This window comes from Manduca sexta, chromosome 23 (assembly GCF_014839805.1).
Source record: "Manduca sexta isolate Smith_Timp_Sample1 chromosome 23, JHU_Msex_v1.0, whole genome shotgun sequence".
Lineage (NCBI taxonomy): Eukaryota > Metazoa > Arthropoda > Insecta > Lepidoptera > Sphingidae > Manduca > Manduca sexta.
Genome location: NC_051137.1, coordinates 3,077,908 through 3,092,751, shown reverse-complemented (window position 1 = coordinate 3,092,751; position 14,844 = coordinate 3,077,908). Strand labels below are relative to the sequence as shown.

The 14,844-nt window shown below is 34.2% G+C and overlaps 1 protein-coding gene across 3 annotated transcripts in view; it reads right to left on the bottom strand.

Moving 5' to 3' along the window:
- Window positions 1-14,844, bottom strand: part of LOC115443295 (zinc finger protein chinmo) — a 131,849-nt gene that overhangs the window by 37,697 nt on the left and 79,308 nt on the right. For all 3 annotated transcript variants that reach the window (XM_037441827.1, XM_030168660.2, XM_030168653.2), the window contains exon 2: window positions 1,934-2,079. In XM_037441827.1, coding sequence (XP_037297724.1) covers window positions 1,934-2,054 — 121 coding nt within the window. In that variant the 5' untranslated portion in view covers window positions 2,055-2,079. The remainder of the gene's footprint in view (window positions 1-1,933; window positions 2,080-14,844) is intronic.

Below are 14,844 nucleotides of genomic sequence, written 5' to 3'. Positions count from 1 at the left end.
TAGAATACGCTAAAGTATAAAAAAAGAGTTGAATTTTGCTGATACTAACAACATTGCATCAGTGTTTTATGAATCAAAGTAACTGAACGAAGGTTTAATTTGAAGTATAAAGCTAAATTAAAAACCACCAAAATTTCTTAGTTATCTATAATTATGATACACTATTCGTGTTATTATCTATCTTCATTTATCGTATAGCCAAGCCCCCTTCAAAGATTTTTATTCTCCAAAATGATAAATTTCAAAATCGATATAAAACTATTTTTCGGATTTTATCGTGTTTTTTATATTATAATTCGGATTTTATTATAGTTTTTTATATAATTTTCCTGACGTTTCAAAGACTTTGCAGCCTTCATGGTTACGGGGGGACGAATTCCCTTATATTTACCGCATTCAGAAATCTCATCTACCACATGATTATATCTAAAAATCGCATTCGTTTTGCTTCGTCTAATATCGATAAAATGTATTATTTTATTATTATTAAATGATAACAGAATGAAACAAGTTATTTTGTTACATGCGTGTACGAAAGTTAGAATCCAAAAGACCAGATTTCAAAATACTGTGAGATCATTCTGCATAAATCGGAACGTGAATAGCAAAAAAAAAAAAAAAATTCTATCATAAAATATAGGTATTGTATCTTTGACTTCGCGGAAGACCAACACCTCAGCCCCCCTGTGACTATGAAGGCTGCAGTCTTCGAAATGACGGAAATTTTTTTATAATATAAAAAACCGCCATAAAATCCTTTCAATGTATTACGAAGCTTTATTTCAATTCAACTTCTTTAATTCTATTACAATTAATAAATTTTAGTTAGTGATTGCATAATTATACACATATTTACGTATATATTATGACGTCTCTATTTTTCTTATTACGTTATATTAAAGATATCGATTATGATACTGGTTTTATATAAATATATGTAAATTATCATCACGTAACATGTCGCTAATAATGAATTGGGTTTTTTTCGATTTTAGACCTTAAATTCATTACCACCAAACTAAATGCACTACGCATTACAATGTTGTTATCTCCTTTAAAAACATTTCTACAAATAGATAAAATACGTGGATATTTTTGTTTTCGTTACAATATGGAAGTAACTATTCATTTAAGATCAAAATATGACGATAATAACACGTGGAAATATGCACGCATTATTGTTTTGAATCGATAAGTGATATCGATTATCGGCGATCGAGAGAACATAGTAGTCAAATAGAATACTAAAGATTATAATCATAAAGCTCAAAATATGTTTGGCATTAAAAGATTTGGATAATCTCGCACGCACGTTATATTGTTTGTTGTAATGCATTTCCGTATAATAAATACGCACATAATAATAAATGATAACATTCAGGGCCATGAAACGGACAAAAAAATACTTGCTGTGTGTAAATATTTGAAATAGATAGTAAGGTAATTCGTGCTAATCGAAAAAACAATAAAAAAAGCATAGGCTATTCGAAATTCAAAAATGTTAAAACTAACGGATAGTAACATTGATTCTGTTTTACCAATTTTTTAAATAGAATATTAGTTTATTTAAAAAATTATTGTAGTTTTTAAATGTGAATAGCCATGAGTGAAGCGTTTCGTATAAATGGATTTATGGGATTTGGTGGATCATTGATTTTTTTCAAAAGCCTTCAACAAATTCTGCTCGTATGTAGTCTAGTATCAAAGTAGACTACATACGAGCTATTAAATTTAAGTAAAATTTTTTAGAATAATAAAAATGTGTTCTATGCTTCTGGCTGAAAGACAAAGTGGAAATAAAAATAAAGTAACAAAAAAAAATTTCATTGTTATTGGCTGAATTTAAAAAATATAACAAATAAGTTTTAATTTAAAAACTAAATACGTATTGATACTGGCTGAATGTTAATAAAATCAAAAAAGGAACACTAACCTTCGCAATAAAGAGTGACGTCGGCGAGGCTCTCTGAGTTCCACAGGTTCGCGAACGAATTGGCCAGGTTGGAGCCGAAGCTGTTCCATTTGAGGCAGTATTGCTGCTGCTGCGAGTCCATGCCCGGGCCGCCTCGTATACCTGCCCTGTAACAAACAACATACCCTGGTCAAGTTACGTCTGACAACTATTATTTCATTCTAATTTTAAAATTTTTGTTATGTTTGATAGAAGAAAATACAGCAAATCAATTTTCAATTGCATAGGTTAAGATAAATTTGAACACATATAGACTTTTTCTTGAACAGTATATTATAATCTTCAGTTCGTCCTAAAATACATAATGAGAGACACGCGGACAAAATCACTAGAAAAGTTTATAGCAAATAAGACCGAGTTCATTTCAAGTTTAGAATTTTTAACACACAATATATGCTGAAACTTTTCGACTTTTAAAAAGTTTGAATTTCATATTTCGAGTGTTATTTTTTGTGTAATCAGAAGCAAGAAGCTAAGTACTTCGAGCTAGTAACTGGCAACAGTTGGCGCAGTATAGGGAGAGCTAAAGGACTCTCATTCCGGAGGCCTTTACTTACTTTGGATCGCTCAGCCATCGGAGGAAGTAAGTCGGAAGGTAAATGCGTCACCAGGTACGACCAGCTCTTGAATCTTTCTTTTTTTTTATCGTGGCTCGACAAAGTGTCTTTACAGCACCCGACGTTAAGCGAAGTGAGGCGTATTGAAAGTGCCGACTGACCGAAGTTAAAATCTTGAATAGTATCTTTCGTGAAAATTTCGTCATATTAAATTTTAAAGGCCGAAATATCCATGATTATTAATTATTTTTACGTTTTTCTTTCAACTGCGAGAACTAATCACTAACTAGACGTGAATTTAAATTCTTTACTTGCCAATACTTGTTTAGTTACCCAGATTAAAGCCGAAACAAAATGTATGAAAATGGACCTTGAGCTACCACCTTAATATATCTTTGCACAACAATCTGTTTATAATTTTATACACCTATATTCGTTCCTTTTTCAAATAAAATCGATACCAAATTTAAAAATATAATTACACCGATGTCATTTCTTTTCTTCTTTTTTATCTATCTTTATTCAAAAGTTCAATAGACTTCGTTCCTTTTTTAAACCACTAAAATCAATTCTAATTTTAAAACACAATAGTACAAGGGGTAGGTCCGTAGGGCGGAAGGTCCGGCAAGGTCGGGTGAACAGCCGATCCATGATCGATGCGGGCCGACCACTGAATACGTAATGTGCCTGCCGTCCGTTCCCACGGTGGACACCACAATGTAGGGGAAATGTCTTTGTTACAGGATTTTATGTTGTAAGAAGAAATTGATTATTGATCAAAGCAAGTCTGTAAAATTTAGACTGTTTCGAAACTGTTTGTAACTCATGATGTCCTAGTACAACTAAATAAAACGAAAGCAATTGCTGAATCACAATACTCGCCTTGTACGATCAAAAGACTTGGACCGTGACCTGCCTTTCTAAATCTAGACGCGTTCAGCCTACAATAATTTGGAGCCTACAGAATATTTAAAAGTAAAACACAGCTCGAAATAAATTTATATTTGTCATACTTATAAAACCAACTATGAAGCTAATTAAAATATATCTTAAAAATGGAGTCTTATCTAGGGATATGAAATTTGGGATTTTTCGGTAAATACTTCTGGAGATAAATACCACAGATAATCGAAAATGGAAACACAACAGATTACGTTATGTGTACTAACGTTTCTTACCATGTCAAAGGCCGTGGAACAAAAAAAAACTGACATGCGATAAAACAAGTAATAGTAGATAATTATAATATTGGTCATGAATCTAATTTAAAATGTGTCAATCTGACTTATTTATACAAATTAGAATTGGATATTTAACGGCTTTATTGATTTGTAATAATAACATTGTGTAATGAAATAAAATAATGTATAAATTCTTCATGTAGGTAATCAAATGGCTTTTAAAATTAGAATGTCTTCTTATCTAAAATAGGAATAATGCTACAATGCATAAACCAAACTCTTTAGGAGTAAATTAACAGAGAAAAAAAGTTCATAAAAATATAATAAAGTGTTAAGACTTACTAAAGTACAATAATGTACTTTAACATTAAAAGAAACGACTTGTAATGGAAACAGTTGTGAAAGTTGAATCTCTTTATATTTTTGACATGACAATACAAAACGCATCTAAAATACAGTAGAGGTGTTGTAATATGTCACAGATCTTCACACCAAAGAAATAATAGTACTCCGTAGAAGACAAGGCAAGTAAATTAAAAAAAAGACGTTGGAAATAATTATACAATTTCAAAATCATTAAAAAAAACAAAATGCAGATACAATTTAAATTAAATATACACGAAATAGAAAGTATTAATCTAAGATTTTCAAACAAAGAACCAATAAATTGTCGGGTGAAATTCACGCACTCCGAACTGCACTTCCCGAGCCGGGCCATGTTCACCTTTCAACCAATATCGATTGACCCATTAACCTGTTTCCACGTACCAGCCTGCCATGATATTTAATTCGTTAATTGGTCTTCAATTTACTTGGTTTTTACGACGATTATGCGGTTTTGTGTTATTTTATTTCTTCTGGTAGGTCTTAGTTTTATAATGTATTTTAATATTTTTGAATTTAGAATTTGCCGCCATTTTTTTTTTTGTTTTCACGTTTATGTTTTTAGATTATTCATTTTACAATTAGATTATTGTTATTAATGTGTATTTAAATTAATATTTCACTATTTATTTATTTTTAATGAAGTCGATGATACAAAATGAAGAAATTATTTAACTTTTACTCTTTATAACTATTATTAAAAAATGAAGGAAAATAAAAATCGGAAACACGTAAAACAATATAATGACATACAAAAACGACACAATAGCTTCTACGACATCAATGCGGAAATAATAAATTCAGTGTTGGCAAGAACCCCACACAAACATTCACATCTTTTATGAATACATTGCAATCTAAGGATTCTACAAGTGGTCCTTCAGCTACTCCAACTTATACAGAAGAAAAAAATCAGGAACGTCTACGGAGGTCGAAAAAAGGAGGTAGTTCTACAAAACAAATTCTAAACACTGCGGGCAACACTAACATTCACACTTACTTCCTCTTTCCATTGAATTTCACAGTACGCATATTTCTAAAGTACATTTCACCGCGCTTCATTCCCGAATACGACCGACGCGCATCCAGTGCAGCGAGATTCAATACGATATCGATTCAATTCCCATCCTCTACGCCGTTACAGCCTAACTGTATATTTGCATGCGTGCACGTATAGACAACCATTTCACTGTGAACCGCTATGACTCTATTATTGTTCCCATATATCGGTGGAAACCCATTGGTCGGGGGAAGGTGGGTAGGCCTCGATAGGCTGGACGGTTCGGAATTTCGGCTGCGGCCCGGTTCCGGCATGCAGTACACGCGCAAGCGTACTAGAGTCGGTTAGAGGGGAGAGCGGGGACGCGCGGGCCGGGGGCGGTTGCACCGAGTTGCGCAAAGCCGCAGCGGTCACTCTGCAGCGGTGTCATAGATTATAGGAAAGTATAATAGATACCTACGAGCCAAGTGTTCATTTCCTTTGTTTGCACGATGCATCATTACGTCCAATTTATTTATTGACGCTGCGGATTGAGAGGCTGTTGGAGACTGATAAATAGATTTAAGATTTGCAATGTTAGGAAAAGTAGGCCAGGAGGAATTGTAGGCATAAATGAACCCGAGAAGTGCGATAATCAATAGCGGCGAAGGTCAAATAAAAAGAATGTTAACTAATGTTATTCTAGACAAGGTGGGAACTCATTTTTTAAATGCTGTTAAGGCTATTACTATTGAGCCTAAAAACTGGGCTTGCATCTCAAGATGGTACTTGAGCGACTTTACCCAAACAATTTCAAGAGGGTCTATTCGGAATTACGTTAATACAAAATACGTAATGCTGATTATATTTAATTATTTCATAGTAACAATTGTTTTCTTTTTTGGCTCTGTTATTACAAAAAAACATTATTTAAGGGACAACCGCGCATGATACTAAATATTGCACAATCCTTATATGATTTACAAAACAATTAACTAACATATTACCCAACGGAAGCAAAAACAGCCTTCTGAGGTCAAATGTCCACGAGCGGTTAGAGCGCACAAATTTCTTTTTTTAGCGTCTTCGCATTATGCATACTGACACACATAGTTGTCATTGCCAAAGTGACAATGGCATACAGAGTACGCGGAAGGTGATGCAAATAAAATGAGCATCTTAAAAAATATATTTTCCTTTTTATATCGACGGGAAGGCTAATTTACTTAAGCGAAATTTTTTAGCTACACTAAGTTTTATACTAATTAAAAATCAGCACTTTTGTCTATGTTTAAATATAGTAAAATTTTTTCGAAAAAAAATGTCGTTTAAGTAAAATTGCCGTTCAATCGTCAATATGATCTAAATATAATGGGAAGGCGTTATGAACCTATCTTTTATAATTTTTCCAGAATCTAGATTTTACAGTTATCAATTCTTAATTTAAAATCGTGTTTTCATAATGTTTATTCTAACCTACATTTAAAATAAAAAAAATGTTACATTACATCTATGGTTGAACAGAAAAAAAACAGCTACAGTATCATTTGTAAATAAAATTTAATCAAAATTATCACAATCATAAAGATAAACGACATATCAAATACTAAAGCTATTACCGACGTTAGGCAGAATGCAACGTTTTCCTTTATTTTTTTCTCTGTTATAACGGTGCTCGGGACACAGCCATCGTTTGAAGGCGTTGCACTTCTTTCCCCTCTCTCCCCTGCCCTCTTGAGAGGGAATAGGTGTGGTGCAGTGAAAGTTAATAATTTTGCTTGTTTTACTAGTCTCGCGTTGTTTTACGATACCAGTTTAAAAAAAATTGAGTTATGATTGTACGTTGTATTTAATATAATTGGTATAATAAAATGTGATATTAGAGTGATTTGTTTTGAATTATTGGGATGCATGAATATTTAGTCATATTGTTTATCTCTTCGTAAAATGAAATAAAACATGAACAATAACTACAGGCAATTTTTTTTTTTTTCTTCAAATTTGTTGTATGAGAGTTATAACCCGTCAACTGAAGAAAGTTCCATTAATTTCACTAAGTCTTACACTGTTAAAGCCGCTAGTACTTCGCCGGTTACATTTTCTGTCGTAAATTGAATGAGGTTGGAAATGCAAGTTGCGTACTCGTCATGCGTACTAGAAGCAGTAAAAGTATATCTCCGTCGCTTTAAAAATAAAGGGAGTGAAAGAAACAAAAGATTCTTAAATTTCGGCTGCAGTTAAAGGCGTTGTCGGAGTTATAGCGTTGTTTGTGAATACTTCGTAGTTATAACTATGAGTGTAATAGTTGCTTATATTAAACTATGTGAAGAATAATCAATTCATAAAACTAACATGAATTTTATAAATCACTCATAAAATTAAATCATAAATTATTATTTTAATGAGTAAGTTTTAAAAGATAATTTTTTCTAATATTATTATTTTCAATCTGGATATCATGAATCCAATTTAGTACCGGTTCTGCGTACAACTATCTCGCAGAGAACTCGATTATCAATTGCAATGTTTCTTTTTTTCATGCCATATGTTTCATTTTTGGCCTATCGTATATAAATTAAATTTTATAGCAACTAAAAAACAACGGTCGCATACACAAATTCGTTTCTTTGACGATACCCACAAATTAACAATTTTGGAATAGGTCATTATTTTATTAAGAGAGATTTATATTCTCTATCACATATTAGATAGTTTCCACTGTAACAAGGGTCTAAAGACGCATCGCTAGGCGCGGCTCGGATGACGGTCGCGCCGTATGCTCATAGATTTAGTGTACGATTGCGTAAGCTGTTTCGAAACTTAGAAATATACGGGTTCAGTGAATTCCCTTTCGAGTTATCTGGATGAAACTAGTGGTTGAATTGTTTGTATACCAACATTTTATATTCAAAGATGTGTAAATCAAAATTATGACTTAAATCGATAATATTATAGACTTTTTTGCATCGAATTTCGTTACGCATTAAAGATGAGTATTAAAAGCACTTTTGAAAATTTATCTACTCCAGAGCTGAAACTAATCGAACACGAGGATATGAAATAACAAATATCAACTCTATATCGTTTCTAAAACCTCTGATTAGAACCTGACAGGGCAGTATATATTAATAGTGAATAAGTATTGTTATCATAAAGTATATCTGTAGGTACATTCATTTATCGCACAGACAAAATACGAAAAAAATAGGATTGATGCACTAAAGCTCCATATGAATTAATTACCGTTTGTAGACGGTTCGCAAACAATTAATTGTTGACGCAATTATGATAACACTGATAAGGATTGTAAAACTACGCTCAATGAAAAATGCAGTTCACGAAATATAGAGCCATCTACATTTTCTTTTTAAAACTATTTTTATGAATTTTTATTTATGACTTAGTTTTCTCTTTGTGAAATTAAATATAAAAATAAACGTATATACAGCTGACCTATCAAAAATAATATGTAGAGTCAACTAAATATCTAAATATTATTATCTACGAATACTAAATATTTGAAATTTCACATATATCTCGTGCTAAATACTCTAAATCAAACCCAAACGACACGTTAACAATGCGTGTTCACGTAATAAGAAATTCAAGGAGCTAAACCATTGTACTTGGTAATGCAAATAAAAAACTTTCTATGCATCGCTTTTCCGACAAAAGCGCGACGCGGCCGCGCCGTCAAAATAGAAAGTTGCAATGCATGCGCCCGCGCATACCTCCGGCTTAATTAAACTTGCCCAATTCATCGATAAGTCGGATGTTAATCGCCTTATAGCAATATAGCGATCAAGGACTACTGTCGCTAATAATATTTGCGTGAAATATATTGCATAAAAATAATGTTGATATTAATGTATTTAAATAATGTATTTATGACTCTACATTTGATATAATAGTAAATTAGTGAGTATGGGACATTTTGATGACTGTGCTGTAACACCTGAAATTTTCGATTCGACCCCAAAACAATGGTAGAGACCTACACTGCCTTAACGTCGGCTATATTTTGACATAGTTCCCAGAGACTCTACTAACGAAAAATTCCTCGTTGCTCCTGAAGAAAAATAAAGTCTTGATGTAAATAATCGTCTAAGTATAACATTGAACGACTACGTCTTTTAACTGGGCAGATTGAACCCTTCACGCGGCTCGTCAAGATAATTCACTAAGGTGGGTTTTTCACTGAATGAATCCCTCCTACCGAATTTCGGCCACGGCGGCCAATCTCAACGGAGATCAGCCAGGTACGCAGGAGATATTATAGTGCACAAGTGTGTGCGCAATACACAGGTGCACTCTCTGTTCCTTCACTCTCATAGTTCGGTGAGACGGCAATCCGACATGACCGGAGAGAGATTAGGCACAGGACCAACGGCTTTACGTGCTTTCCGAGGCACGGGGTATCACCCCGCCAACTTCTTGACTCCGAGCTGCGACTGAGTAATTTTAAAGATGGAAAAACCCAGTCACAATTATTTTTGGCCCGACCCGGGATTCGAACCCAGGACGTCAGCGCGGCAGTCGTACTTGTACCGTGTACACTTACAACTACGCCACCCAGGCAGTCACTATATACGTGTTAACCGTTATCCTATTAGGTGCAATCTATTTACTATGTAAAGCGGTTATTTAGTTCACAATTTGACTCATGGGTACTGGTACTGAATTAGGAATTTCCGTTATATTTATTATTAGGTATTCGATTTCCCAGATGTACAAATGTCTATTTTTACCGCTAAGCGATGTTTTGCGAGCATAATCGTGTTTGAGAATATTAAAATCAAACTCCGATTTAAGGCATCTCCGAATGTCTCAGACGACGAACGCAGTATTATGCGGGCAAGATGACTCTCATATACCTGGTGCTAAGCAGGGTAGAATCCAAATTATCAACTGATGAGAGAATATTATCCCTTGCCAGTTGACACAATTATGCCGGCCTAATTTTTGATACTGGTATATTTTTTCATCATCATTGAACTGTATAAATTGAAACAATCTCGGACGCAATACTAGACCACTAAACCTCAGATTTATGGCGACAGATTCGAATAAATCTCGAGGGCGAAGGCTCCAGGCAACATTGCATTTTGAAATCATGAAACTATACCGACAGGAAACGTTAATGGAAATAAAATGCCATTTAAACCGAAAGCTATAAAATTACGTACAGAAACTTGATCAATCATTTTTTAGAGTTCTCTATATGTGAAGAACTGTATTTTTAATATGATTTTTCAAAGGTTAATATATATTTTCACAAAATTTTACAAAAATTTACGTGTTTGTATTTTTAAGGATTAGGGTGTCGGGAAGAGTGGGAAGAGGTTCCACTATTTGATACGTTGGTCGTCTCATCTCCGGTACAGAACTCTTCTTTCAATCCGTTCTCAGACTGTCTTTTTTTCTCTCTAACTTGTAAAACGCTTCGTCTTTAACCGTCATCACTACACAGTATAAAACAGTCGCTTTCTTTGTCCCTATGTCCTTTTGTATGCTTAATAAAATCTTTAAAACTACGCAACGGATTTTGATGCGGTTTTTTTAATAGATAAAGTGATTCAAGAGGAAGGTTTATATGTGTAATAACATCCATTAAATAGTGGAGAAATACTGTTATTTTGTTATGTTATACCCGTGCGAAGCCAGAACGGGCCGCAATGTTTTTATATACAACGTTCACAGTTTCCTGTAGTGTATTTAGTATAAGCATTGCACCCGTGCGAAGCCGGGGCGGGTCGCTAGTGGATATTAAAATAATGGTAAAATTTGTGATGAAATAAATTTAACAATGGCAATCCTCCGTTAAAAATTCGAAGGTATGTGAAGTTTGCTGACCTGCACTAGGCAACCGCCGTGGACTAAAACCCAAACACTCTCAGAGAAGACAAGAAGTAGAGAAGACTCGTATCTACCAGTCAGGTGGGATATAATACAGAGCTCATATTATTATGTTTTTTTTTCTTTATTTATTTATACAGGGTTTGGTTCAACAAGAACATGTCACCCTCATTGCGACATTCTATATTATATATTTATAAAATTTTACAAAAAACAAAATAAAATATTAGGGTACAGAACCCTCACCACGCGAGCCTAAGTCACACTTGACCGGTTTTATTATCCGTATTTGATACATGGATGACAACTTTCGTGGTTACATAAAAAGGGCAATTAGTGTACTTATGTTAAGGTCTATTCGTTACCTTTTAATTGTCGGAATTCGACCTTATTAACAACACATTTAATTTGTCTTTGCGTAAAACCGTAATGGATTTATGATTTATTAGGTTGTCTAGTTTAATAAAACTTCTGGCTTACTGCAACCGGTTAGTTAAATATCAATCAATTACCCCCGTGCCTCTGAAAGCACGTGCAGCCAATGGTCCTGCACATGATCTCTGACCTATTAGATATATAAATATCAATCAATTACCCCTGTGTCAGCAAGCACGTAAATCCGTTGATCCTGCGCATGATAATCATGTCGGATTGCCGTTTCACCGGACTATCAGAGTGAAAGAACAGAAACCTGTTTATTGCGCACACACTTGTTCACTATATCTCCTGCGTGGCTGATCTCCGTTAAGATTGGCTACCGTGACCGAAATTCGGCTAGGAGGACTTCTTTCAAGTATCACGTAAAAGCAAATAAAAAACAAAATGTACAAATGATACATTTGAAATAAGACTTATAACAAACACGAGTACAGACTTTTCTTGGTTGAAGATTCTACAGGTTAGAACAAGGGAACAACTCGATAGTTGTAAGGCTTACAACTATCGAGTTGTTCCCTTGTTCTTACAAGTAGAATCTGTACTGTTGTGATTACAACTCAAGCGATGTATTTTAAAAATAGTTCTCTATGTGTTTTGAACGAAGTTAAATTGTTTCGAAAAATCATGTCGCTTGTTTAATTAGCTTTAAAAGCGTAAGCAAATATTAAATCATAATAAATAAATTATAGGCGAAATATTTTGTTGCACAAACACAACACCGAATTTAATAAATTATAATATCATAATGATTATTCTCAATTATGTTTGTGATGTCCCTAATCTCTATTACTTTCCTTCATGATAAAAAATGAATTGCATAATTAAAAAAACAGAATATATAATGATTATTTAATAATTGAACCAATAATCTTTCTTTCTAAAAAATCTTCTTCACACACTCCAATTAAATGTCCAAAATAATAATGCAAAAAAACCCCATGAGGACTTGAGATACGGTCCCTCAATAATAATATGTCAGTTCCGTGTGGGGCTGCAGGAGCTTTGTGAGCAATCCTTGACCCGGATAGGGATACCGGTTTACGCACACAGGTCAAATTACTTATTGTGTTCCGGGTTTTTGATTCCGTGTTCAGTACGTATTTGGAAGCTACGATTTGGCTGTGATGGAGCTGTTGAATAAAGCCAGAGGGCTACGATTTAGATATTTTTGGTTAAAACATTCTCAATTGGCAGTATAGTTATAGTTTTTTTTTATCTTTTTTACGTACGCCCTAAACTGCCCTTTCGACTATTATTATCATCTCCAATGGTTGTCTGGTAGAGATCGCCTCGAGCGATAAGACCGCCATTTGTAATACCAATGTAATCATTTTCACCGTCTGTATACAAATTTGTCTCCTTCTTTTATATTTTCGGTGTACAATAAACTATGTCGCGACTTTCGTCTATGGGGGCAAATTACTGGTATGTCTCTCATATGTGAGAGTCCGCCTGGGTAGGTACCACCGCAATGTCTATTTCTGCCAAGTAGCAGTGCGTGGTCGCTGTTGTGTTCCGGTTTGAAGAACATTGTAGCCAGTGTAACTACTGGATATAATAAGATTAACATCTCATGTCTCAAGATGGCGAGCACAGTAGAATACCAAACAATACTTTATAATTCGAGGTGTTGGATGGTGTTTCTACTGTTTATGAGCTGTCGTATCGTTTACCATGAGACGAACGGCAAACTCGTCACGACCGTCAAAGCAATAAAAAAAATCGATCTTTTTACAATTATGGACCTTTTGAATATGGGAATTTTTTACACTATCAAAGCTTTCCTTTGAATAGAACGCCTGTAAGTACAAAAAGACAGTTACACCCCCGTAAACGAAATAAGGCCCCCTTACTAAATATAATTGATTTTTAGAAAGCAGTTTTGTTTCTGTTGGGTTATATGCAATCGTTTTACCATATTTATCTTAGAGGGACACTTAAGTTTATGTAATCAAAACAATAGTATGTTCGCAAAAAAATACAATAAATACATACTTGTTCTGTAGAGCATTCAATTGAATAAATAAGTAATGCTTAATAATAGTCCCACTACTGGACGAAGGTTTTTTCTACTATTAATAGGGTTTGGGCCTTAGTCCACCACGCTGGCCTCGTGCGTGCTAGCAAATGTAGACGTAAAAATATAATATGTTTTTAAATGTGTAAAATGTTTTATAGTTTGGATTATATTCGATTTGTTACTAAATGTTACATTCCTAAAGCCTTTTGAGTAACTCATCTGCTTCCGTGGGCGCCAGTGGGCGACAAGTACACGTGTCAGAAAAATACTGCGCACACGCAGCGTGGGCCAGCATGACCTTGATAGTGCAAATGTTTAACAATTCAATGTACAGTAAAATGTGAAAATATGGTTCATTATTTACATTCCTTTTTATTTCGAGATGCGTAAATGTAAAGGAGAATGCCCATTTTTGTATGAGAGTTGGGCTACGCTTGCGTCTGTACAAAACCTTCACAAAACTATGGGGAATATATCTTAATTTTTATACAAATTGAAAACAATTAGATATTCGATGGGAGTTCGGAGTGATCAGAATTTTTATAGCGCGGTTATTTTGAGGTTAAGTATGGACTGCAATAATGTAAGGTAGAAAGTACCTATGTGCCTGATTAAGTTCAATATTGCAGTACCTACTGGTTATTGCTATAAGCGATTAGTGGACGGTCTTTTCACCTAGCTTTAATCGCCCTCATAAGCAGACGCTTATCAGTTGATAGGTCCTAAAATATCTGATAAGACGAAACTCCAATAAAACTTTTAACATATTATGGCGGAATATTAGTTTTTTCACGGAGCATACATATGTTACCTGACCTTTTGTGTATATGTTTTTCTGACTTACGACTTATTCTATTAAATGGATTACCTAATCTTTATTTCCACCTACCATTATCTCACTCCAATATGGCGTCAACACATATTGTAGAATAGATCCAGCTTAGTTTTTATGGCCGGCCTTATGCCTGTCGCCAACCCTATTTGGAGGATTCCGATCCCAGGCAACTCATGTTAAAAATACCGAGATAAAATGTTGCTTGGCCTGGAAACCGAACCCAGGAACTCACTTCACAGCCTGATTAGGCCAGTAGTTATTTATCATAGGGAAAGAAAAATAAAACCAGAAATACGAAATCCGATGCATATTTTTATATAGATGTATATTTTTAATAGAGGTATATATTCTTGGCATCCCAAAATAAAAACAAGAATTTAATATAGCTGCAGCACGTTTATATATACTCCTGAAGTGAGTGACTTCTTGCAGCGCTGGTCGGGTCATGTCATGTTGTTGTTGTCTGTGAACCTCTCTATTAGCTGATCTCCAGCAGGAAGCATAAACTCATTTCAGCCTTGAAACCTAAAATATAATGTAGAAGTTGAGTAAACATGTTCAGATTATTATTATTGTTAAACTGTTTTCTTTAGCTAAATATTTCCCACATTGTGGGTATGTT